Raw genomic sequence first — 26,468 nt, 5'->3', positions numbered from 1 at the left:
CTTTGACAACATAAGGTTTATATCCACCACATGTATTTGTACGATGTACTCACCTTGTTCTGTGGATTATCTTTGACCACATTAGGTTTATATCCACCTCGTATGTGTACGATGCTTTCACCTTGTTCTGTGGATTATCTTTGACAACATGTATTTGTACGATGCACTCACCTTGTTCTGTGGATTATCTATGACAACATAAGGTTTATATCCACCATGTATTTGTACGATGTACTCACCTTGTTCTGTGGATTATCTATGACAACATAAGGTTTATATCCACCTGGTATTTGTACGATGTACTCATCTTGTTCTGTGGATTATCTATGACAACATAAAGTTTATATCCATCTTGTATTTGTACAATGTACTCACCTTGTTCTGTGGATTATCTATGACAACATAAGGTTTATATCCACCATGTATTTGTACGATGTACTCACCTTGTTCTGTGGATTATCTATGACAACATAAGGTTTATATCCACCTGGTATTTGTACGATGTACTCACCTTGTTCTGTGGATTATCTATGACAACAAACACCAGAAACACGTTGGCCTCCCTCGCCTGTCGGATGGCCGACTTCACTGTCTCCATCCCCTCGCTAAACAAGCCACGCCCATCTGACACAATCAACAACAGCTGTGAGGTCTCTGGATTTCCCATCATGCCTCGCTGCTTTGAGCGAGCATCCATCATGATTGACGTAGCTTTCTTCAAAAGCTAGAAACAAACAAAGTGTTCACTTTTATATATGTCCCAAAGCACAGATATATTAAGAAGCGACTAAAATCTAAGTAAAATAATTAATTTGATATCTGTGAGTGACCATGAATTTAATGAAAGTCATTAATAAATATTTACAATGTACATCTACAAAGTGTTATTCCCTCTATTTTGTACAAAAACTTACAGTTAATTCATAGCTCTATAGAAACTAACAAGACTAATATATACACGCCCTGATTATTGATTGGTCGAAATCTACAGCGACTAAATCCCGTTTATCGGTTTGTGTTAACCTACAGCGACCTAAGCAAATTTAAGGACTGCACGAAATAATCATGATGATGTCAGACTCCAAGTCTGACAGGAGACGATTTGGCTGTTTCTTTTAGCAAACGTACTAATATGTTATTTTAGTGAATTTTACTTACTTTTCATAATCAATTCATTAATTAGTTAAAAGAAAGATGTTAATATAAACAATAACATGATTTCTTTGATTATTCATGTGAGTTATGAAGGTAGCGATCATTGCAGAAAAAATTTACTTTACCCGCTACTGCAACCTTAACACTGCTATTTAAAAATCGAGAACTTCATATATTGAGTCCCTTACCTGGGCTACTTTTGTTTTCTTCTGTTCAAATGTGAACTGCTGTAGGAGCCTGGACCCCGAGTGACTGCTGAACTGTTCATTGAACGGGTGTAGAACACGAACCGATTCACCGAAACTGTGAACACAGATAACATGAAATTAATCCGGGTTCAATATCTGTGTGACCTGTTCAGTGAACAGAACATGAACACTTTTACTGAAACTGTTCACACTGAAGACAGAAATTAGTTCAGGTTCAAGATCAGTTTGAACATATATCATTATCCAAAGTTATTACCTGGTGTATGAACAGATGATGACTGAAAAAACAACATTCTGAGAAGTCTATTTACCTGCAAATACAGAGCTCCCCAGCTTCTAATAAGGTCAAAGCATTAGATATCAATGCTAGGGATTCATAGGCCAGCTAAAACAAACAACATAATCATGGATATCAACACAAGTGTAAAATACATTTCTTAGAATAGATACAGTACAAAAATTGAAACAAAGCAATATTTGTAAACTATATGAATATTAATCATGATAATAATGTCAACAGAAAGCAATGAAGTCAACAGATTTCTGTTGTGTGGCCTGACCTGTTTGGAGTGGTTGTCCACCATGCTAGAGGAGTCGTCTATGGCCAGCATGATCTGGTACTGTCGCTTGCTGGGTTTGGTGCGACGGAGCCAGATCTTGTCCTTGCGGAACTGACTGGCGATATACGGAATCACCTTCCTCATGTTCAGCCTTTTCCCTGTTCTGTAGTCTCCCCTACAACACAACAACAATTACAACACAACAACAATTATTATATCATTAATTGATTTTTTTTTGACGTCATGTCAATAACTGCCGTCAGGTGAGCAGACAAATTAAATAATGTGCGTCTGTACATCAAACCTATTATATATTTACCTGAGTTTGGTGACATATATTTACCTGAGCTTGGTGACATATTTTACCTGAGCTTTATAGTGACATATTTTTACCTGAGTTTGGTGACATATTTACCTGAGTATAGAGACATATATTTACCTGAGTTTGGTGGCCTGGGAGGGTTCCAGGACCAGCCTTAGTTGTTCACAGAGCTCCTGGGACAGGGCGGAGGTCAGAGCCTCATACTGGTGCCACGCCTCTGACGCTAGCGCCTCCTAGATTAATTGGAATAAAACAAAATCTAACAATATCTGCAGGAAATTGACATGTTGATGTTGGTTATTATATCAATATTCAAAAAGAGGAACAAAATGGTATTTGATAAGAAAGTTATTGAATATTAACTGTTCAATCAAGTCTTATCAAATAACAAACATAGTTACTAATAAAAGAATACTTGATAAATTAATGATTTGAAACAATTATTTCAGGAAGAAAGAGTGGTACTTCATGATATCATTATGATAAGTTTTATAATTTATTCATTCAAAGTCTGGATGGCAATAGAATTCAATCAATATAAGAAAAATCCTTGTCAGTGAGAGTTTCGTTCACTTAGAAATGAAAATGTTTCAGATGCCACTGTGTGACATCTAAATACAGAGTTCAAAAGCAAGAAAATCAAAATCTATGTTAAAACTGGACTCTGGTTGATAATCTCTGACAGGATTTTACATTAGAGGGCAATATTGACTTTCAAGAGGTCATTGGAACAGGCATCAGTTATATACTTACCGCCTCTGGAGTTGGATTGTCCACGTTACAAAATGAGGACAAGTGTTCCTCTAACTCAGATCTCAGTCTTTCTAAGTCAGAACCCTGAAACAGGCAGTAATGATGTTACCAACAGAATCACAGTAAATGTAAACATATTCTATTTCACCTAATATGGTTTTGGTACTAAATGAGTTGAACAATACAAACACTTTCCCTGCATGCATATGTAGTAAATGTATAGTCAATGACATAGTTCTACATTATTCAAGGTAATATATACAAAATTGAAACATCTAATACTCTACCACATTTAGCAGCATTCATAATATTCTTATATTTTTATCATGTTTATAATAAAATATTAGATAAACTTAAATAAGTTACATTCATTATAAGATTCAGTCTTGAGAATAAACTCAATAAATCACTGATATGGTGATCCTTAAATTAACACAGTAAGGTGAAGGTGTTAAGATTATCAGTCTGTGGTGTAATGATGGAAGACTTTAGCATACAGTGGATGGAGGATGCAGTGAGCATGCTCTGTGACCTGACCTTGACATCGAGGTGAAGGTTCTCCAGTGAGGTGTGAATTGTAGACTCTGGTCCCCGAGCAGCCCCTAGTGTCTCCATGGCAACACCCTCCGTCTGATACTTCACCGCCTCCTTCAAGTTTTCTTCCGTCTCTTCTTCTTTCATTCCCTCCACTTTCTTTTTTTGTTTTTCTTTAGAGTTTGTCAATGATGATAGCTTATCTACTATATCCTCTGTTTTCTGTTCAGTTATTAATAAATTTATCAATTCAAATCACGACTACAAGACAGTATTTAAAAAATAAATACATGATTGTATATAATAAACTTTACTTACTGATCAATCATGTAATTATTGTTTTATGCATTTATGATAAAAAGAAAACATTACAACAGAATCAGTTCAATAGGGACAAAGTCGCTTAATCATACAATTAATCTTTGTCAAATTAAAGCATACTGCATGAAAGTATTTTTATAACCAGTAGTGCATAACAAAATACCCCAGAAAAACCCTAGCTATCTCCTGGATATGAGCTATGTTCAGTCTCTGTTTTACCTCTTCCTCCTTCATCTCCACATCATCGCTGTCATCTTCCACCTCTCCACTCTCTTGATCTGCCCCCGAGTCTGGCATGGCTTGCTCCACCTGCTGGATCTCTGTGGCAACGTCTATCACCTGAGCATCATGTGTTGACGTGGCATCCTTGATGTGTTCATACAGCTGCGATTCCTTCTTTGTCGATTCATCCTTTTCTTCATCCTAGTATATAATTTTTGCATCTATAGCATCCTCAAAATACCCTGAATTTTTGTAAAATACTTCGTTTTTTTTTTTACATTTTGAATCGATGGATAATCTTCTAGAATCATTGTTATGTTTCCATTACTATCTGTTAGCCATAGTTTTTGTGAAATTTTAAAATTCAAAGTTTCAAGAACCCCTTTCTTAATGAATAGTCAGTGGTTACTCAATAAATTTTGATGTCATATATATCTAACTTTGATGAATATTTGATTTCATATATTGACTACACAAAAAAAAAAAAATTGTTCAAATAGTGTGATGACAAGACATCATAAGCAGCTAAGCTAGGATTAATGTGACAACAGACTTTTGTTCAATGATTTCTGTACATTCAACATGAGCAATGACCTTCTAAAACTTGGGACAATGGCAGGGTACCTGTTCTTTGGATGAAGACTCTTCGATGGTTTTCAGTTTTTTAAACTGGTTTTCCCTGGATCCTAGACTTCTGTCTTCACTCGACTGCCCAGCTTTTCTTTTAGCAGGCTAAACACAACACATTTCAGTCAAGTTGCTTATTAAAAAATCCTTTTTTTAATCAACTTAATTTAAAAATGAACTTTCTGTCAGCACATGTAAACCACAGTGGTATTATTTATCCACACTACTCTTTTCTTATACTGATACACAAAAAATAAAAGACAGTTTAGTTTTTTCATACCTTAAAGGGGCATGGTCACGATTCTGGTAAAAAATCTTTTTTTCGATTTTAATGTTTGCAATGCTTCAGTAAGGCATTTTTAACAGGCAACCAAAATTTGAGTGTCATTTGTTGTGTTGTAAGCGAGTTATAGCACTTAAAATTCTTCGCTTATATGTAAACAAAGCTTTTGTTTACATTTTGAATGTTGAAGTAAAAATTCCAGTTTTAGACTTCAAATGCATGCGTTAATCGTTAGGAACTGTTTATTTATGCTTAAAATGAATAAGACGACGCGGACATGTTAAGGCTTCCCGATGGATTTTACAGCGATATGTAGAAAGTCACTTGTCTGTACTTCATACGATTTGACGTCATAATTAGCTTTGACGTCACGATCTGCATTCCTGTCGATAGTTCTCAGGGAATGTCTCTTAACGTTAAAATGGAATTATATCAAACCAGTATAAAACCGCTCGTTTTCTTTACATAGATGCTGCCGTTAATGCTAGACGTACAGAATTCATTCATATTAAAAATCAGTATCAAATAATCGGCAGTTTTTAAGCTTTGTTTTAAGTAAAAGACTATTTATAAACTAGTGGTTTGGAGACTCTCCCTGATACGTGTAAACTACTGAATGAAGAAATTTTAATGCATGTAAAACCAGCTTGACGCAGGTGAAAGATCAACACAATTTTATAATATTTTACGTAATATTGGTTGAGAATATAAGTACTAATGTGAATCGTGCTTGGGAAACCTACTGATTTACCCCATTTTTTTTGTAAATCGCATTTGATTAGTAAAAATGTGCATTATTTTGATGATTTTGTGGAATGTTTCAACAATATCTTCCATAAACGAAATGTCTATTTCTTTCCCAAGCAAGAACTTCAAAGTATATGACTTAACAAAGGATTTTTATTAAAAATATGTATGATTTAATGTCATTAATCACCTGCGCCGATGCGATTTATATAGATCATACGCATTATTAGGATTCGCCCGTCACGTGATTACAAAGTACATATGACGTCACAAAAATGCATCAAATGTAATGTTTAACATCGGTGTCAATAAATGTATCATAGATTTTAAGAAATACTCCCGGTCAAAGTATTTTTACGATGATTAAAAAAATATCGTTTTCCAGCCGTATTTTAGCATCGGGACGCCTTAACATTGCTGCGGATAGACAAATCAGCTTGAAAAAGATTTTTATTGGTACAATGTATATTGAACCTATGTAAACAAAAACAGGGCACGAGCCTTGTTTACATGACTAAGAATTGTGAGCCCTGTATCTTGCTTAAAACTCATCGACTGGCACCCAAATTTCACATGATCATTAAAAATACATTCCTAAAGCATTGTAAATAATAAAAACAGAAAAATAGAATTTGACCAAAATCATGACCATGACCCTTAAAAATTGAAGGGTATATAAAAAAATTATCATGTTCATAGCAGTAACGCAGATCATCAAACTCAACTCAATCTGATGATACATTAATTCCACCATTTGGATCGTTACTGTTATAATAATATATATGTGTCTTACTTTCTGGGCTTGGCTGGATGATGATGGAGCAACCTTTGAATTTTGACCTTCGTGACCCTCCTGTACCTCTGAATTAGACGTGCCTGTCCCATCACTCTGCAATTAACAATTAGTATATATATTAACTATATCACATATACACAGACATTGTTATGCATTGTTATGTATTTGTACTTATTTGTAAATATAATAGATACTATAAAAACATTTAATCATTAACTTTATCTATCATTTTGATACATTATTGTTTTATTGTGATAATTGTTTTAATGAGGTATTTGATGTTGGCAAATTCACAAGTCTCTATTCAAAGGTCACCTCTCTGAAGAGGTCACTTTGGGTGCCTCCCGCAGGTGACTGCTTAATAGAAGTTTGACAGTAATTTTTTGCCTAAAATCCATCTCGCTTTTTTTCAGACAATTTTAACCAGTATGAAATTATAACAAACAAGAGGCCCAGGGGCCACATCGCTCACCTAAGCAACAATTGCCTTAATTCTGATCAGATTAGCATAACTGTATCAAAATATCTTGACAACTGAGTACAGTAGATCTTGCTAAAAAAAATTTATCCACCTCTTATTTTTTGGTAAATACCAAGCCCCTTTTGTTGTTGTACCTGTAAGAAGATTTTTCTCTATTCCTATATAACCCCCCCCCCCCCTTCCGTGGCCCCACTTTTCTCTAGGGAATCATGGTTTCATTAAACTTAAATCTGCATGACCTGTGCTTTCACAATAAGTACTGAGTTTTGGACCGAAACTTTCCAAGAATATTTTTAAAGATTTTCTCTATATATTCCTATGTAAAAATTCAAACCGCCATCACAGTCCCGCCCTACCACTAGGGACTGTGATTTTGCAAACTTGAATTTACACTACCCGAGGATTCCTCTAAACAAGTTTAAGCTTTTCTGGCCAAATAGTCTTTAAAAAGAAGATTTTTAAAGATTTTCTCTATATATTCCTAAGTAAAAATTCATCCCCCATTGTGGCCTCACCCTACCCCTGGACTATTATTTAAACAAACTTGAATCTATATGATCTGGGGATGCTTCCACTCAAATTTGGGCTTTCCTGGCCTAATAGTTTTGAGAAGCAGACTTTTAAAGATTTTCTCTATATATAAAAATTTATCCCCCATTGTGGCCCCGCCCTACCCCCAGGGACCATGATTTGAACAAACTTGAATCTACATTATCTGAGTATGGTTACACGCCAATTTGAGCTTTCTTGGCCAAATAGTTTTTAAAAAGAAATTTTTTAAAAGATTTTCTCTATATATTCCTATATAAAAATTTATCCCAAACTTGTGGCCCCACCCTACCTCGGGGACCATGATTTGAACAAACTAGAATCTACACTTCCTGAGGATGCTTCCATTTTAATTTGAGCTTTTCTGGTCTAATAGATTTTGAGAAGAAGATTTTTAAAGATTTTCTCTATATATTCCTATGTAAAAATTGATCCCCTAATTGTGGCCCCTCCTACCCCCGGGGACTATGATTTGATCAAACTTGAATCTACACTACCTGAGGATGCTTCCATTTTAATTTGAGCTTTTCTGGCCTTATAGTTTTTGAGAAGAAGATTTTTAAAGATTTTTCTATATATTCCTATGTAAAATATTATCCCCTTATTGTGGCCCCACCCTACTCCCGGGGACCATGATTTGAACAAACTTGAATCTACACTATCTGAGGATGCTTCCACTCAAAGTTGAGCTTTCCTGGCCTAATAGTTTTTAGAAAAAGATTTTTAAAGATTTTTTCTATATATTCCTATGTAAAACTTGATCCCCCAATTGTGGCCCCACCCTACCCCAGGGGACCATGATTTGAACAATCTTGAATCTACACTACCTGAGGATGCTCCCATTTTAATTTGAGCTTTTCTGGCCTTATAGTTTTTGAGAAGAAGATTTTTAAAGATGTTCTCTATATATTCCTACATGTATGTAAAACTTGATCCCCCTATTGTGGCCCCTCCCTACCCCAGGGGACCATGATTTGAACAAACTTGAATCAACACTATCTGAGGATGCTTCCACTCAAAGTTGAGCTTTCCTGGCCCAATAGTTTTTGAGAAGAAGATTTTTAAAGATTTTCTCTATATATTCCTATGTAAAAATTGATCCCCCAATTGTGGCCCCTCCCTACCCCCGGGGACCATGATTTGAAGAAACTTGAATCTACACTATCTGAGGATGCTTCCACTCAAAGTTGAGCTTTCCTGGCCCAATAGTTTTTGAGAAAAAGATTTTTAAAGATTTTCTCTATATATTCCTAATATGTAAAAATTGATCCCCCAATTGTGGCCCCACCCTACTCCCGGGGATCATGATTTGAACAAACTTGAATCTACACTACCTGAGGATGCTCCCATTTTAAATTGAGCTTTTCTGGCCCAATAGTTTTTGAGAAAAAGATTTTTAAAGATTTTCTCTATATATTCCTAATATGTAAAAATTGATCCCCCAATTGTGGCCCCTCCCTACCCCCGGGGACCATGATTTGAACAAACTTGAATCTACACTACCTGATGATGCCTCCACACAAGTTTAAGCTTTTCAGGCTGAATAATTTTTGAGAAGAAGATTTTTGAAAAATACCAACAATTTTTCAATAATTCTCAATTATCTCCCCTTTAAAGAGGGTGTGGCCCTTCATTTGAACAAACTTGAATCCCCTTCACCTTGTGGTGCTTTGTGCCAAATTTGGTTGAAATCTGCCCAGTGGTTCTTGAGAAGAAGATGAAAATGTGAAAAGTTTACAACGACGACAACGACAGACAACGGACAAATTGTGATCAGAAAAGCTCACTTGAGCCTTTAGCTCAGGTGAGCTAAAAATTGGTGCTTTCAAATTCTCGATTTGATACAAACAGCAGAAATCCTGGAATTAAGTACACATTCTTGCGTAAAATAAGGAATCTACAGAATCCTTTATTGCTAATTCTTAACATTATTACAACCTCTACTCATTCCTGATTTTTTTTTTACCTGATTGTACAGTACCAAGATTTCCTTCACTGTTTCCTCTGTATCATACAGTAACTATTACACTTTCTTACTATTCCCGATATTTTTGTATCATTGCATATTGATAGATTTCCCCCTGACCTCTTTCTGTTCATTGTCCGCCTCTCCGCCCTGATCCTGGGCTGACTCTGAGTGCTCCACATCCTCTGAACTGTGAGAAGTCTTCCCATAATTCTCTGTGGCCTGAGGTTTGTCGTCAGTATCGGCCGGACTTTCGTCCTGTTCCGCCTCATTGATTTCTGGAGCATCATTCTGCTAGATATCAATTAAGGCTCATTAACAAGTAAACTTTGGCTCTAGTTCATTGTGTGACCTGAACCTGTATTCTGAATCCTTGCAATGATTATTCAGGGTACATGCACATTTTTTTCTTTACAAAAAACTACCAATTATGCTGTAATAATTACCTGGGCAGAAAATCCTGGATCCCCCTCTCCATCCTCAGATCTGGTCTCCTGACCCTTATCTGGTTCTTCTTTTGACTGGGTGTCCTTTTCTTCAGATAGGTCTTGCTCAACTTCCTGAATATTACAAATACATGTAGTTCATATATCTCTCCACAACTTCTCTCTCCCCTAGTTATTATAAAATATCAAAGTCTCTCTCTCTCTCTCTCTCTCTCTCTCTCTCTCTCTCTCTCTCTCTCTCTCTCTCTCTCTCTATCCACTGACTGGGAGAGTTTCCTCCTCCTCCTCCTCCTCCATCTGTCCTGGATCATTGTTATCTCCCTTGTCGTCTGGCATCTCTGTGTCACCACCAGGGGGTTCTGTGGGTGTCTCATCTGAACAATCATATACTTTACATAACATCATCAACTCAATAACAATATTCAAAACTGAGAACACCCCAATACACACCTGTTTATTAATATGATAGACAAATTTGAAGCCTCTTATTATTTATAGAAACATTAACATTCAAATGAATTTTTTGCTTTCAACAAAATACTTTTGAAAAAAATGATCCTTAAAAATATTATGGTCTTTTGTTTTCTTAAAAGATCTGACCTTGACCTTGTTCCTCCTCTGTGACCCCAGCCTCTTCCTCATCCAGCTTCAGATCATCGGGGAGGTCCATGTTGTCAGGGGCTTCCTCTGGCTCCTGGCTGCCATGGTGAGGGTCAATTCTGTCATCATCATACTCTGACTGAAAATTTTTAAATGTAATCATTATTCTTATTTCTCATAAATCTTGTTTTTCAATCTGCTAGCTTATAAAGAATTTCATTAAGTATTTCATTATGTTGTCACCCTTTCCTCAATTCTGAACAAGATCTAAGACTGACCTCATCAATTTGTTCCTGTTCTCTGGAAGTCTGCTTGTCCTCATCTTCCTCAGCCTCGTTTTCATCTGTCGTCTGCTTCTCTGGCTTATCACCTGACTCGGATTTGTCTGGATTGTCATCCTTGGCAACCAATTCACTTCTTTCTTCTTGTTGTGATCCAGGACCGAATTCCTCTTTATCCTATTAATAAGATTAAATTTGTACTAATTATTATAAAAAAAAAAAAGTCCTCAAAAGAAGACTCGGTGAACTCTGACCCTCCGAGTTGTCTATGACCTTACCCCCTGCTCCTCTCCCTGTTCCTCATCACTGCCCCACATCTGTTCATCCAGCTTATCTGTGTCATCCCCGTCCACTTCTCCCATCTGTTTATCCAATTCCTCCTCCCTCTCTTCCTCTCCATCCGACCTTTCCTCCTGGTCCGCTGCCTCTAGGTCCTGAACTCTGCCCTCAAAGTCGTCCGACATCTCGATGGCGTTCTCCTCAGACCTGACATCGGGCTGCTGGGCCGGGTCCTCTTTGGAATCTTCTCCTGCTTTCCTGGCCTCATCCAGCTGTTAAACACAACTTACTCTGTCAGATAAAACCTTCTCTTCATATTTAATTGAATCACATAGATCTTTAATACAGAATACCAGTATGAAGTGTAGAAATGTCTGTTTCTTTTCCCATGTCATTAGGGCTATCAACTTAGTTTTTACCGTTCAATGTAGAACTTTTAGCTCCACAGGACTTATATGCATACATATGGAAAAGATTTTGAAAAATAAGATGCCAAAAGGCCAGTTCTCTTACAAAAAATCCTAGCCCATATTCGAAACTCACTGGTCCATGACATTCAGCAAAATAACCAGACAATCCAATGTTGTGCTCTATGGCTTACTACTTCTGCATAAATTTTGAGAAGATAATTTAACCTACCTGGTCCTCATTTTCAATCTGGTCACTAACGTCCTTGACCCCTTCACCTTGACCAAGTCCTCCACCCTCAATATCCTCAAAATCTGTGGCTCCTTCTCCCGCCACCTCATCTTCAAACTCGGCCGGGACACAGAAACCCTGAAAGATAAAGATCAGGTTACATAGGATAGAGGACAGGGATAAAACAGATTCATGGTACCATATGACGGTCAACATCAGATGTAAAACTTGTGGGTCAGATCTAACTGTTCAACATAGCAATGCTTAAAAGTAAGATCCATTTGTACAATATAATGTCTAATGGTTGATTCACTAAACTGCATTCAAATCAATCTGTAAAAAATAAAAACACCAAAACATGATAAAAATCACAATGCCGATAGATTGAGGGTATGTTTACCTTGGAGGTGAGTTCAGTGAAGACGGCCAGGAGGACAGAGAGGAGTTTCCCAGTGACCCGAATCTCGGCCAAGTACTGCAGCAGGTAGTACTCCAACATCACTCGGTACTGTTGTACTAATGCCTGACACTGCCCCAGAATCTGGACAAGGGTCAGCACATCTGACCTTGAACCACTTTCAGTGAGGTCAAGGACTTCAGTGATCAAGCTCTGAAGGGACTGAGTAATCTAACAAAATGAAAGTCTGTGATAAATAATGCACTATCATCAGAAAATGGCTGCAAACATGTAAATTGTATGAAGTGTGTGGTTTTTTTTTCACAGACTAATTTTAAATCAAAGGTGGTAAATACCTTGTTGAGTTCTAGACACTGCTTATCCCCCTTTAATTTCTCATAGACATGAGCCACTAGATGGCCCTCCAACATTGTCTCACCTTCCTCTGCAAAAAAAACCCCATACCCATCGTAAAGCTTGGTCATTATGTGGAATGTCCTTGTCACTGCAGCTTGATATCCATTAATAACACATCATCAAGGGGGCCACACATTCAATGGAAGCAAACAGTCAAAGCAGCGCATTTTGTCTACCGACTACAGTATTAAAGTATGCAAGCATAGTACAATCAATGTCGTGTAGGCACCACTTACCAATATCCTCATCTCCAGGGATGGAATGACTCCTTTTACCCTGACCTCCTCCAGAGTTAGAGGTGGGGTGACTCTTTGTGAGGGTTTGTACACTCAGTAACAGGGCTGCAATCAGACTCTCCACCCTCCCCTGGTATGTCTCCGGCTTGTTCCCAGCTCCCTCTTCATCAACTTGTGATTTCATTGATCGGATTCTACCACGCCTGGTCTTGTGTTTTTTCTCCATATAGGATAACTCCTCAGTCATTTGATGTCTGCTGGCGTTGAACCACCCTGTGAACTGTTGACTTTTGACCTCCACTTCCTGTCTCATGTACCTTACAGTATCCATAAATGATGGAAGACATTTCTCTCCTCTATCACAAAAGAGTTCTTCTATCTCTGTCAGACTGACCACTCCTTCCAATAAGTCTTTGTACACTGAGTGCATATTGTCGCAGTCGTTCCTGTAAAAACAAGACATAAAATAGAGTGAAAAACAACAATCCTCTCTCATCACTTCACTCAGTCCTTCATCACAAGATGGCAATAATTGAATGTTTTGTAAAATTGTTTGTATCAACCTACTTGATTAAACTCTGTCCTGACTTTTTACTTCCATCAATGTTTGCTTGATATTTCGATAAAAATTAATTAAATATCTTTGTGCTCAAACAACGTTCATCCACTAGTATGAAAAATGCCCAGATAATCTGTTTTGAATGCCACCCCCCCCCCCCATCCCTTCAGATTTCAATACACATCCAGAAAAGAAAATCTATGGGGATTTGGCATTGCATCAGCCATTAATAAGCCTGGATGATAACGTTGAAAAATAGTGTGAGGTATTCCATGCGAGTTCCAAATGGAGAAAAGAATGATGTAAACATTTCCCATTTTAAATCTCCGTAAGAAATTTGTTTTTGTTCCTGTGAACTTTTATCACTAAAAAATGATATTTTTTCTATGAAAATATCTTAAATATATGAAAATATCTTAAATATATTCCCTTTTATTGTTTTCAACTGTATTTCTTTCACAGGTATGTGTATATTAATTAAAAATCATCACATATAAGCATTAACCATTTTAAAAGAATATAGTTGTTTTTTCTAGAACATGAACGGTGAAAAGGGTGGTTTAAAAAAAAAAAAAAAATATTTATAATAAATAAAATCCGCCCACCCGCCCCGTATTTTTTGGAAATCAGGATGAGAATCTAAAAATTAATTTTACGTGGTCTAATCAAGTCATTTTTCTGCCGATCTGGGAAACTATTTTCTCAAACTGAAGGTATAGTGACCCTCCTTAAAGCTGACATGAATTCATAAATACGCATTATTTCCCTTTTATCTCCGACTACCGCCATATTAGTTGTCCATTTCTATTGTTCTGCTCATTGCTACACACCCCCTATATAAGGCCGAGAGCCCTCGTCATGCTTCACCGCATTCAGGAATCACCCGAAGACGTTACCTTGGACGAAAAGACTTGTAAAAACGCGTTTTGAAAAAAAATAATATGACAACCACTTCACTCGCAAGATATATCCAATAAACGACGAAAAAAGACATACTGAAATCCAAGCGCAGATACTTCAGAAATTCCTCGATAATTGTAGACCATTTTCCTGTGTATGTTATAACATCGCACATGCGCAAACCACACACTGTGGCAGATAGAGCAATGTCAATTATCGCATGGATTTTATAAACGGGGAGTTTTTGTAGGAACGGATAGAAACATTGTTACTTTCTTGGATTTACTATCATTTAGCTACTGTGTTGGATGTAGCGTCGCCAGGTTTTCAAAAAGATGCAGACGTTATGCACTCTGTATGAACGACACACATGTTCAATGTGCATGCTAAGTAAGGCAGCACTGTCTGTGCAAAAAAATACAGATACCTTGAACATCCTTTTAAAGAATAAATATATTTTGTATTTCATTGACTGTTGTTTTCTTTATTCTTTATTACCGTAACTACATTTTACTACAATGTGTAGTTCATGCATTTAGAAGTCCGTGCAACGTGAATGCCACGATCGGAAAGCAACCGACCGTAACTTTCTCAACCGGTATATATACCCCAGTGGCAGTAGAGGAGCGATCGAAACTAATATGGCGACCAAATGCTTTTATGAATTCATGTCAGCTTTAAACAGGTCTGATCAGACTTACCATGTAATCAATGGTTTCTTGGAGAGAGGAAACGTCCTGTCATACAGCTCGCTAGTCTTCTCTTGTAGAGCCTATAACCACAAAAAAATCCTCAACATGAAGTCTTATAAGGTAAAATATTTGTAGTGGCTCAACTTTCATAGATACCATGGGAACCCCATGCATACACACAAATTAACATCCTCAACATATTTTGTTACACAGTCTGAAATCTTTAAATTAAACTAAATACTGTAAACCAACTTTTACTTTCGACAACTTTATTTTGAAATTAATCCAAGTGAAACTGGTATGGGGCAACTAATTTTCGTGACCAAGCAGGGTTGTCTCTAAAACTTGAAGTAGAAGGGAGAAATAAAAAAGTAGAAGGGGATCTGGAGGTCTAGCTTATAGCTAGATTGTGTTTGAAATGCAATAATAGCCGGGTAATTAAGTCACTTTAGGCGGGGAAATTCCCCACCTCCTGGGTCTTAGAGACAACCCTGTGACCAAGCCTTATCCACATATGTTCTGTAATTACGATCATATGACAAGGACTGGTTCGTGGCTAGAAATATTCACAACAATAAGGCTCTTGCAAATGCAAATAAAAGTTAGTATTAATACAGTAATCTTCTTAATTTCTTGATCCACCACTGACCTGAATTTTGGCCGAGCAGTCTGTCCATTTCTCGTCTCCGTGAGTCATTAGTGCTGCACCAGACAACTGATGTCTAGGAAAAGGAGACGGATAGTGGGTTGTTTTTTCCTGTTGACGGGGGCAACACTGTAGAGTGACCTTGACCTGAGTGAGCCCCTCCTTCAGACTGACCAGGAGAGAGGACAGCGAGTCCTGGAAACATAAGCAAGAGAAACTTGACAACAATAACATGTCAGAAATGAAAAGAGAAACAAGTTAATAAACATTCTGAGAATTTAATCATCAAAACCATGCTCAGCTCATCAGACTTTCATCTTGTTTATTGAATGATATTCTCCATTAGCAGAATGACAATTGTTGGAGCAGTCACATACTGTACAACACTACCACAGGAGAAGACAAACATCACATGGAAAGCAGAGTTTGGAAATGCAAGACTTGTAGCTTTGGTCTTCATTGAGGTTTTAATGCTGGCTGTTCCGATACTTACCACACACTCCCTTGTTGATTTCTGCGGGGGTGGGGCTGTTCCATCAGTTGCACAGAGATCATGTAAAACATTTGACATGGAGCTACAACCAAATGATTCAAGTGATATAGTGCTGATTGTATCATAAATTAGATAGGCTGGAATAAGTGAGATATTTTTACCATCTAATTACTGATTATGGCTAATTCAAATATCCTATAGAACTTTCATGCATGCATTTCATAATGAGTAGAGTACCGATCAGACCCAACCTAACAGAAAGTAAACCTCAACTAAACCATGGGTTTACTTTCTGGGTTTACTCTGGGTTTAATTCGGGCTAACTGTAAATTCGGAATAATACAAAGGGTAGGAATTACAGACAGTAGGATGGTTAGATAAAATACTAGTCTGCTTCACACTTCAGTGCATACAGTTGACCTTAAAAGCAATTTCAAAGTAAACCCAATTGAAAGTAAACCCCAAGTAAACCCAAAGTAAACCCAAAGTAAACCCTGAATGGACCCAAATTTTCAATCAAAGTACTGAGGAACTGACGGGAGTTGATTTTATCGATGTTTGTTTATCTTAAAATCAATGATATGTTATTTTGAATGACAAGCACATGTAGTTTCTAATTTGTATTTGAATTACGCACATTTTTATAATATGAATTTTTGGGCTTTTTCGATAAGAATGTCAAGAAACCCCCAAATGAATCATGGTAAATAATATTAATAGTAAAATTAATTCAATCAAACTATGTATCAGTAATACAAAATATTTCTCTAAAATTGTATGGATCCAAGCAATGTTGAACACTAGTCTCGTTCAACCAAACGCTCGGCTGACACCGTAAATCTCCGACAAGCATTTACAGAGACAGCCAAAGGTCGAGTTGAACGAGACTATTAATATTGAACTCTGGCGTAGGAATACATACGACTACAAAAAATATTTAAATTGTTCGTACCATTTAAAATCTGACTATTTTCAAGGTATTTATAAATAAGTTTCCTTGAAAAACAATGCTTTAGCATACATTACATAGAATTTTTCAATCATTTTCAAGAACTAAGTCTTGTCAGCAGCGATGATTTGTGCTGAGGTCCAAACACTGTTTCACTTTCGGTTTGTCTGAGTGACTGCATAGGAGAGTTGATTAAAATCAACTCCCAAAAAGTAAACCCAGATTAAACCCAAAAAGTAAACCCATGATTTAGTTGGGGTTTACTCTGGTGTTAGGTTGGGTCTGATCGGTAATGTACTTTAAAAAATACACAAGGATTCACAAAGCATACAGTGTCACATGTAATGCGAGTTCATGTGCATATAAAGAATATTCATAAGATATATTTAGTATTTGTGAGACAAAGTGAGTATTTGTGAAACACAGTGAGTATTCATGAGACATAGTGAGTATTCATGTTCACATACAAAGGTACCTGGAAATAGTAAATTATTTAAGGGAGTGCACACTGAATGTTCAATATTCATGTACCGGTACTGTTTTTATCCTCATAGAAAGAAGTCTACACTCTACAGTAACTATGAAATATCACTCCTACTTTACAGGGAGACATTACACAATTCAAGCATGCCATTGAGGGTATGATATAACTACCTGATTGTGAGGAAGGCCCGATGGACCTCGGCTGTGGCCGTGTACTGGTCCACCAGTAGACTCATCAGGTGATTGGTGAATCCTCTACAGCGCTCCAAGTTACCCACTCCAAGCTCCTGATGAAATCAACACCAATGTTATTAAAATCTAATGTAACACTAGGTGATATAAAAATCAAATCATGAAATGTAACACAAATGTTACAAAAATCAAATGTACATGAAAACTGTCACTTGCTTGATTTAGTTAATAGCACTTAGTATAATAATTACTTTGCTTTTTGTAAAAACCTATTTTAAACACAGTATTATATCAAAACATTAGGTAATAAATGGCTTCACTGATAGTAACTTCACCTTGGATGGGGATTGAAGCGCCGAGGCAAACTTGGCTTTCCTGGCCACACACTTGTAGTAGTAGTCATGGCAACTCTTTCCTATGTCAACCATACTGTCACGGCTGAAACAAGGAGATCACAAAAAAATTTCAAAATCAGTCTCATTAACAAGAGATACATGCGCCAGGTGTTCATCATTTGGCTTTGTACAAGTTCTGACTTGAGGAATAAATCTTGAAACTGATCAATAGATGACCTGCATTAAAATCCAGGAGAGGCCCAATCAAATCCACATTACCAATAGCAACAGATATGCAATGATATTCACCTTGCTGTAAATCTATCGGAGCAGACAGAGACATCTAGTGGTGGTACTAACAAAGGGAGGTCACTCTCAGTGTCACACAGCAGCCCCTTCCTGTAGGACAGACCTAGAGAGAAGAAATACAGCCAGGAATCAGGACAGCTGCTGTAAATATGTACTATATCTCACAATCTAAGTTATATAAGAAAATTAATACAGCCAGGAATCAGAGCAGCTGCATCAAATACCGTAATGTATCGTGTATAATACGCACTCATGTATAATACGCACCCCCCAAAGTTGACCAAAAAATAGCGAAAAAAAGCAGGTCCTATGTATAACACGCACCCAAAAAATGGCGAATTCAACGGCCGCAATTTCCCCCAAAACAATCGATGTTTCATGATAATTTTATAATCCATGCGCAATTTCTTTAATTTTGTGATCGGAACATAGCACAATGATGAAAATCGACGGCCGCCAATTTTCCAAATAACTATCAATGTTTAATGATAATTTTGTAACCCAAGCGCAATTACTGTAATTTCGTGATCGGAACATTGCCCAAGCGATATTAGAGTCAAAGTTCTTAAAATTTTACTTAAAAAGGACGGCATGATTTACATTGGCGGTATCAAATATCATTAGACACTTCGTAAAACAGTGGAAAAGTTGAAGATCATCATACGTAGGGAAGAACGGCAACCGAGCTTAAAAGTTATAATGTTTGCAGATATAAACCAAAACAACATCAAAAGAAATGATTTAATTGATTAATTATAGTCAAACTCATTGATTGTTGTTAAATAAACATTCTGAAGAAACGTATGTATGTCGTACATCGTCATTATCAAGTCGTACAAATGATCGATGTATTTTTAGCAGTGTCTTTGTAAAGCAATAACGTTTAACTGCATAACTGGACACGAAGTAATCAAGTTTAATAAAATCAGAATAATCGCTAATCTTCATGCACTTGAAAACACCCTGTGAAGTCCGACACAAGACAGGTGCATGCTTCTGACACCGGAAATTGTTAAACAAACATTGACCACGCGCCGAGTCAACAGGTGATTGCTTACGTAATGACGAATACACTGGCGATATTTAAACTTGTTTGATGCAAGAAATAGTGCTGAGAGTGGATAAATATTTCAATACATGGAAATAAAACTAAGAATAAGGTATTTCTGATGCAGTAAATTTAGTATTTAGTTTACACTCGTACAACCTGCATAACGCGCTATATCAGCAGAAAATGTACACTCATACAACTTGCATAACACGCTATATCGGCAGTCACGTCTCCCAAGGTATTAAGAATCACGGCTTGAAAAAATGGGGTAAAATTTTAGTCCTATGTATAACACGCACCCCCCACTTTTGATCAAATTTTGGCTGAAAAAAAGTGTGTGTTATACACGCGACATTATGGTATGTACTTTATCTCACAATCTAAGTTAATAGGCTTTACAGTACTGTAAACTTCTGTACCTTTTTGATAATAAAAAGTTTACCAACTTTCGCTGAGTATGACAAATGTCTACACATTTGGCACTTATCCAAAAGTCCATCTTATCATGATTGAGTAATACGTATAATAAATAAACTCAACTAATAAGTTCTGTTAAATTTATCCTGCTGTGGCTTACACCTTAGACTTCTCTACATTATCTACAATGGTCAGTGACCCAGTTTCCTTACCAAGCTGTGTCAGTTCCTTGAAGAGATCACTGAGGGCTTTCCTCTTTTTTTGTCCTATGTGTTTGGCCTCAGATTTCTGCTTCTCTTTGTCTGTGTTCTGTAAGTAACAAAGAATTTGAACCCACATCACATGGAGTATTAGAACGATACTCGATAATGTGGCTGAAATTTCTAATCAAGTTGAACAAATAAATGTTCATGGATTTTATAAACTCAGTAATAGAAACCTGTGAGACGTCCAGATGTTGAAGATCATGAACAGACTCAATTACTTCTCCTGTAAAACGAAACAAAAGTACATTCATTTTACAATAATTTAATTCTGGTTGTCGTTGATTGGCTAAAAAAATATTTAATATTGTATGAAGAATGTTGCTTACGTCATAGTAAGACTTAACATCAAAAACGTATCAATACGCCTGACGCTGCGTTTGAATTTGGTACAATTTTACATTATTTCAAAGGTCAAATGACCATTTTTATCTTCAATGAAGAGTAAAAAAATTAATTTACAAGCAATGAATTCAATATTTATTAGTTTTATACGATTTAAAATGGTTTGAGACAGTTTACCCTTTTTTTATAAACCGCTTTGCGGTTTATAAAGCATAAACTGCCCCAAACCATTTTATATATAAAACAAATAAATATTGAATTCATTCCTTAATTAATTTTGATAATAAACATTGTATTTACCTCAGATCCTACTGTAGGTATCTTGACACCGAGTCTATGACTTACATGTACCTGTGACTACTCCAAGTTTGACACCGAGTCTATAACTTACATGTACACATGTACCTATGACTACTCCAAGCTTGACACTGAGTCTATGTCTTACATGTACACGTGTACTTGTGACTACTCCAAGCTTGACACTGAGTCTATAACTTACATGTACACATGTACCTATGACTACTCCAAGTTTGACACCGAGTCTATAACTTACATGTACACATGTACCTGTGACTTCTCCAAGGTATAACTTACCTGTGAACTCGTCGAGTCTGACAATGAGTTTGTGGTACTCGAGTCGGTCGGTCAATGACTTCCAGTGTTTACACATTTTTACAGACAGCTGACCAAGCCTGCTTGAGAGACTGCCATTACCAGGGGCTGGTAAATCTGTGTGAGGAACCTTAATTGAAATAAGACACAGAATGTTTGTTATCACATGTAGCTAAACAATCACAACATTTTTCATAAAACATAATGACTGAAAAACATGACATGAAATGAATCTCGACATAGTTTTTTTCTTTTTTTTTACAATTACAACAGTTTGAAATCTTACTAACAATTGAATGAAATAATATTCTGTAAACCATGTACTGTAAAAGTTGTTACTGATGCAAAGCGGAAAGAACTATTAATAGAGCTTTAGAAATTTGCTAAACATATAGGATGAATCTCTGCCATTCAGTGAAATGAAATGTGACTGAAAGGTAACTGAAATGTGACTGAATGGCATATGTGTGCCATTCAGTCAGCTTTCCAGACCATTCAGTTATCATTCAGTTGACTGAATGGCAGAGATTTATCCTGTGTTTAAAGATTAGTTAATATTCATGGTTAATATTCATGGAATTCTAAGTTTGTTTACAGCATGTATATTCATGGTATTCTAAGCCTCATTATACAGTGTGTTTAGAGCACTGCCAAAACATATACTTACCACACCAGCTACTTTGAGGGAGGCCAGCGTCTGGACGGATGTTGTGTAGGCCTCCCCCCAGGAAAATGTGACCTCTGGATGACCTGTAGAATCTAGGCCAAGGTCAGGGTCCGCTAGAATACCCTGCACTGGCTCGTCCAATACAGCCTACAAAACAGACATCCAATACTTATAATAAAGTAACTGAATACATCGTTTGGATGTAATTTGTCAAGTTGATACGAAAGAGAGATTACTGTTCATTAAGCTGGTTGTCTCTGAATATTATTCCAGAAGATACATAAGCAGGAAGTGAAAGTAAAAACTAACCACACTCAATATGCACAACTTAATCCAGCATATTTCCTCATTAGACAAAGTCGATAAAAATATCTTCATACGGTGAAGAGGGCCCTTAAAATATCTATCTTACAAATCCTACCAAATGGTTAAACAAATTTTTTATGGTGTTACGCAATCCTCCTCCTTCATTTTACCTCATCCCAAATGGTGTGGTCACACCATGCAATTTAATTTTCTTCCGATTTTCAATCCACTTGCTTAAGAAGGTTGATTGGAATTTACAGTCGATTTTCAATCAATGAACCTATTCATTATTATTGTGTGGGAAAAAGTAATTGTGATGTCACAATTCTCACTAGAGAGTACCTTAAAAATCTGATGCACTTCAGGGCTGTGTTTTACAAAAGTACTTACGACTTATGACCAAATCAATGAATGCTTATTAATCACAAACTAATCAATAATCTATTCTTATGGCTGGAAAATATTATTATGGGGATTGAAATATTTGTTTACAAATGGTTTTATGTCAATTTTGTTCTTTAATGATCATTTTACGAGATTGAAAATACTTACGACTTTTCAATCGACTTTCAGAGTATGCTTTGGTCACACAATGCAATTTTAGCCAAAATCCATTAGGTGAAGATCGCATTGTGTAACCGCACCTTAATAAACAAACAAAATGTAAAGCATTTATCTGCTGATTTGCCTTCAATCATCCCCCCCCCCCCACCACCACCACCCTACACACCTGGAAAGCCTTCATCTGTTTATGCAGGGCCCTATGGGTTTTCTCTGTCGTCTGCTTCAAAGCCCAGTAGTTCATGTCTGTCCAGCGAGCTATTTTTACAAAACCCTGGAATTTTAAGTTAAAGAAAAAAATAGTTCCAATAATAAATATCAAAATTGTAGATTATGTTAGATAGCATTCTCAGAACTTTTTTAATACACAAATTTCTATACACTTAAAAAAATAGAGAGACAAAAACATGTGTTGTTTCAGAATTCATGGTAACACTCTGCTAAAAAGGCATATAGTATATTCCTTATTTTACACGAGTACTTTTTCCACAATTTCTTTAATTTTAAATTGTACCAAACTGCAAGAATGTAAAATTGTGTATGCTAAGCTTTTCTTGTTTTTTAAATTCATGATGAATTCTCAACATTTGACAGGCCTGGGGTATTAATTACTGTAAATTCCTCATTAAACACGAGGAATTAATATCCGCATAAAGTCGCGAGAAGCATCCTACACGGATTTTAAAAATCTGGCCATAATTTTCTGAGAGTTGAAAACTATAGGAAATAAGAAGAAAAGTTTAACGTTTAACGCGATTTTATATCTTCGTGATTAGAAACAAACCAGTGGGATTGCCATGCTTCGAAGATGTGGGATTGCGGAATTAAGTACTCATTTAATATAAGGAATTTACAGTACTGAGGCTTAATTAGAGATTTACAGTACCTTCAGCTCCTTTTCAATTGGCTGTCGCAGACGCTGGATTTTCTCTCTGACCATTGGCAGGAACTGGCTATAGAACTGATGGAGATTCCACAGTAACTTCATCATCTGATCTGTAAACCAGCACAATGATCCGTATCAAAACAGTGATAATATATCTTAATATGTTTCTCCCTAGAAGACCCTGGAATGCACATCATTTTTAAAGTATTTCCCAGAATATTAATGCTATTACATTTGCGCTGCAAAAAATTATAAATGAATGCAGCAGACAAATTGTTAATTATTAAACAGAAAAACTCATTTGATGTTTCCATAACTTGAAATTAAAAAAAATGGGTTATTCCCCTTTTTTAAATTGGCAGTAAAATTTTGATCATAAAACATATGACAAACACAGCAATGTGTTGGGACTAATCATTTACAAGTTATTTTCTTTTCAGTGTAGTACTCATATCAAAAGATCCTGTCAAATGTTACTGTATTATTCAAAGCTTAATATCACAAAATGAATAGGCAGTCTAACAATCCCCTCTCCCCAACACGACCCCGCCCTACCTTGGTAAGCAGGCTTCCTGTCCACACTGTCTTCTGTACCTAAGTACATAGCATGGCAGTGGAAGGACCTCAGTATCCCCAGGCGTGCCTCAAATTCACCCAGGGAGGACCTCTCTAGGAACTCCTTTAGAGCCTGCGGGACCTCAGCAAAGCTGACCTCATCTTCATCGTCTTTCTCAGACTCATCCTATTTACATAATAAAATAAATATATCCACTACATCCAGATACAAAATCTGAATTTACAGATATATTTATATATATTACATACATGTAAACATTGAACAAAAAGCTTACAGTAAATACACTTCAGGATATAATATTACATTATTTTCAGAACCAATTCTTTTAAACAAAAGCTGACATCCATGCTAATTGATTTTGATTAAGAAATTCTTCCATCATTATAATTCAACAAAATTAATATAAAGGTCAAAATGTACATTTGACTCCTAATGGATAATTGAGCTTAGAATTACTTTCTAAATGTGTATTGTTTTTTTAAGAAGTAAAACTAATGCCCTTTTGAATGTTAAATGTTTCATAAACTCTTGTACTACATTAATTAGTGTGGAGACAGAGTGTTGCCCGCTAGTTACCTGGACACAGGCTGACTGGGTCAGTCGGTAGACATGGAACCACCATTTGCTGGCCCTGGACGACTGTTTCAGGAACACATTGTCCAAACACTGTCTCCAGCAGCTGTAGTAACGCATAAACATGATAATTACTAAATAAATACATTCTTTTTGTCTGTTTTTTTTATACCTTAATGGAACAAGACTGTGAGTTAAAACTTTGTCATAATTATTATTATAAATCTATATTTCATATTCATGGAGAATAAGGGTCTATGTGTAATTTTAAAGGGCTCTCAACAATAGAAAATCTTATCAATAAAAAGAAAATATCTAGTATATTTTAGAATCCTGTGAATAGTTATTCATAATAGTAATACATGTACACAGTAATTTTTGAAGAAAAAAATTTGCGTAAATATTCATTTGGTGTTTTAAAATCATAATTGCTTCAATGAAATAAAGGATGTTGTTGGAATTAATTTTTTTTATAAGTTTGGAATTTTGATTAAAGCTTCAGGTACCTGAGCTCAAGCTTTCTCCACTCTAGAATTTGAGCAGAGACCTCGCCAAGCTGTGTTGCCATAGAAACATGTCTCGCTGCATTGCTCTCCCACTCCTAGACAGCAAAAGTTGGAAACAAGATGATTGTGAGCATTTAACATCACTACTTATGATAACCAAATCAGCAATAGGGAGTTACAGCGAATTACAGAATACCGGTAGAGTTTTCAATAGCTTGTTGGATTGCTCAATAGGGTATTCAATTTGGTCAGCAAGGTATCACATTAGGTTTAAATCTAGGTCATGTGATTACTCAGGTATGACAGCGATAAAGTGAGTTAATCTAGTAAACATTTGCACATTTTGGGCCTTTTTTGTTTCTCCCTGTTGTCCTACATTACTGCTATAAAAGTCTTAACTAATTAAGCAGTCACAGCACAAAAATACTCTTAGTGCTGTATGTTGCACCAGGAATTGGGGAACCAAAATGTCTAATGATTTTTTGCAGGAAAAAAATATCTCCGTAATTCTTAAAGTTATGCTTTTCTCTTTTCTTTGTTTCTTCAGAAATGTCTTTTGAATTACATTTTTTTGAAAAACAAAATTCAAATTACTCCAAGCAGAATTGATGCTCTATAGAATCCAGTGCTGTCCAGGTGAACATTCTTTTTAAAGGTCTATGAATAGAATAGCTAACAATAGGAGAGAGTGTTCTAGAGGTTTTCTTTGTGCCAAATGAATTGGTTGAGTGCAAAATAACAATCTACACTTGGGTAACCACAGGACCTAGATTTAAACCTGATGTGATACCTTGCTGACCAAATTGAATACCCTATTGAGCAATCCAACAAGCTATTGAAAACTCTACCGGTATTCTGTAATTCGCTGTAATTGTAGAGATTGGTAAAAAGTCAGTCTCCAGTGATATTACCTGTGCTTTTTCTAGCAGTAGCTCTAGACCAGTCAGGAATTTGATGACAGGGGAAGTAACAGGAAATGACAGGATCCTGTCTACTAACTGTGTCAGCTGTAAACAACCAAGTAATAAATGTGTTAGCTGTAAACCAAACAATAACTGTGTCAGCTGTAAACAAACAAGTAATAAATGTGTAAGCTGTAAACCAAACAATAACTTTGTCAGCTGTAAACAAACAAGTAATAAATGTGTAAGCTGTAAACCAAACAATAACTTTGTCAGCTGTAAACAACCAAGTTATAATTGTGTAAGCTGTAAACCAAACAATAACTTTGTCAGCTGTAAACAACCAAGTAATAAATGTGTTAGCTGTAAACCAAACAATAACTGTGTCAGCTGTAAACAACCAAGTAATAAATGTGTCAGCTGT

General features: G+C 36.3%; 2 protein-coding genes across 5 annotated transcripts in view; one reads left to right on the top strand and one right to left on the bottom strand.

The window, feature by feature from the left end:
* Positions 1–26,468, top strand: part of LOC128183109 (E3 ubiquitin-protein ligase TRIM71-like) — a 116,046-nt gene that overhangs the window by 11,823 nt on the left and 77,755 nt on the right. The window lies entirely within an intron of this gene.
* LOC128183101 (midasin-like) overlaps positions 1–26,468 on the bottom strand; it is a 94,580-nt gene that overhangs the window by 1,198 nt on the left and 66,914 nt on the right. For 3 of the 4 annotated variants that reach the window (XM_052851960.1, XM_052851962.1, XM_052851963.1), the window contains 36 exons: positions 26,054–26,149; positions 25,143–25,237; positions 24,640–24,742; positions 24,042–24,228; positions 23,487–23,596; positions 22,770–22,874; positions 21,734–21,880; positions 21,049–21,196; positions 20,286–20,335; positions 20,059–20,155; positions 18,379–18,481; positions 18,070–18,172; positions 17,714–17,829; positions 16,111–16,192; positions 15,621–15,812; positions 14,981–15,051; positions 12,821–13,266; positions 12,524–12,612; positions 12,171–12,398; positions 11,771–11,908; positions 11,131–11,403; positions 10,850–11,029; positions 10,572–10,710; positions 10,236–10,345; positions 9,972–10,085; positions 9,646–9,819; positions 6,527–6,622; positions 4,701–4,808; positions 4,074–4,277; positions 3,537–3,755; positions 3,000–3,083; positions 2,364–2,479; positions 1,925–2,099; positions 1,676–1,749; positions 1,344–1,458; positions 512–724 (listed from right to left, as the gene is read on the bottom strand). In XM_052851960.1, coding sequence (XP_052707920.1) covers positions 512–724; positions 1,344–1,458; positions 1,676–1,749; positions 1,925–2,099; positions 2,364–2,479; positions 3,000–3,083; positions 3,537–3,755; positions 4,074–4,277; positions 4,701–4,808; positions 6,527–6,622; positions 9,646–9,819; positions 9,972–10,085; positions 10,236–10,345; positions 10,572–10,710; positions 10,850–11,029; positions 11,131–11,403; positions 11,771–11,908; positions 12,171–12,398; positions 12,524–12,612; positions 12,821–13,266; positions 14,981–15,051; positions 15,621–15,812; positions 16,111–16,192; positions 17,714–17,829; positions 18,070–18,172; positions 18,379–18,481; positions 20,059–20,155; positions 20,286–20,335; positions 21,049–21,196; positions 21,734–21,880; positions 22,770–22,874; positions 23,487–23,596; positions 24,042–24,228; positions 24,640–24,742; positions 25,143–25,237; positions 26,054–26,149 — 5,100 coding nt within the window. The remainder of the gene's footprint in view (positions 1–511; positions 725–1,343; positions 1,459–1,675; positions 1,750–1,924; positions 2,100–2,363; positions 2,480–2,999; positions 3,084–3,536; positions 3,756–4,073; positions 4,278–4,700; positions 4,809–6,526; positions 6,623–9,645; positions 9,820–9,971; positions 10,086–10,235; positions 10,346–10,571; positions 10,711–10,849; positions 11,030–11,130; positions 11,404–11,770; positions 11,909–12,170; positions 12,399–12,523; positions 12,613–12,820; positions 13,267–14,980; positions 15,052–15,620; positions 15,813–16,110; positions 16,193–17,713; positions 17,830–18,069; positions 18,173–18,378; positions 18,482–20,058; positions 20,156–20,285; positions 20,336–21,048; positions 21,197–21,733; positions 21,881–22,769; positions 22,875–23,486; positions 23,597–24,041; positions 24,229–24,639; positions 24,743–25,142; positions 25,238–26,053; positions 26,150–26,468) is intronic. The other variant, XM_052851961.1, reaches the window with a different exon arrangement.

The sequence above is a fragment of the Crassostrea angulata genome, chromosome 5 (assembly GCF_025612915.1).
Source record: "Crassostrea angulata isolate pt1a10 chromosome 5, ASM2561291v2, whole genome shotgun sequence".
NCBI classification, from domain to species: Eukaryota; Metazoa; Mollusca; class Bivalvia; order Ostreida; family Ostreidae; genus Magallana; species Magallana angulata.
This window is presented reverse-complemented; position numbering and strand designations above follow the sequence as displayed.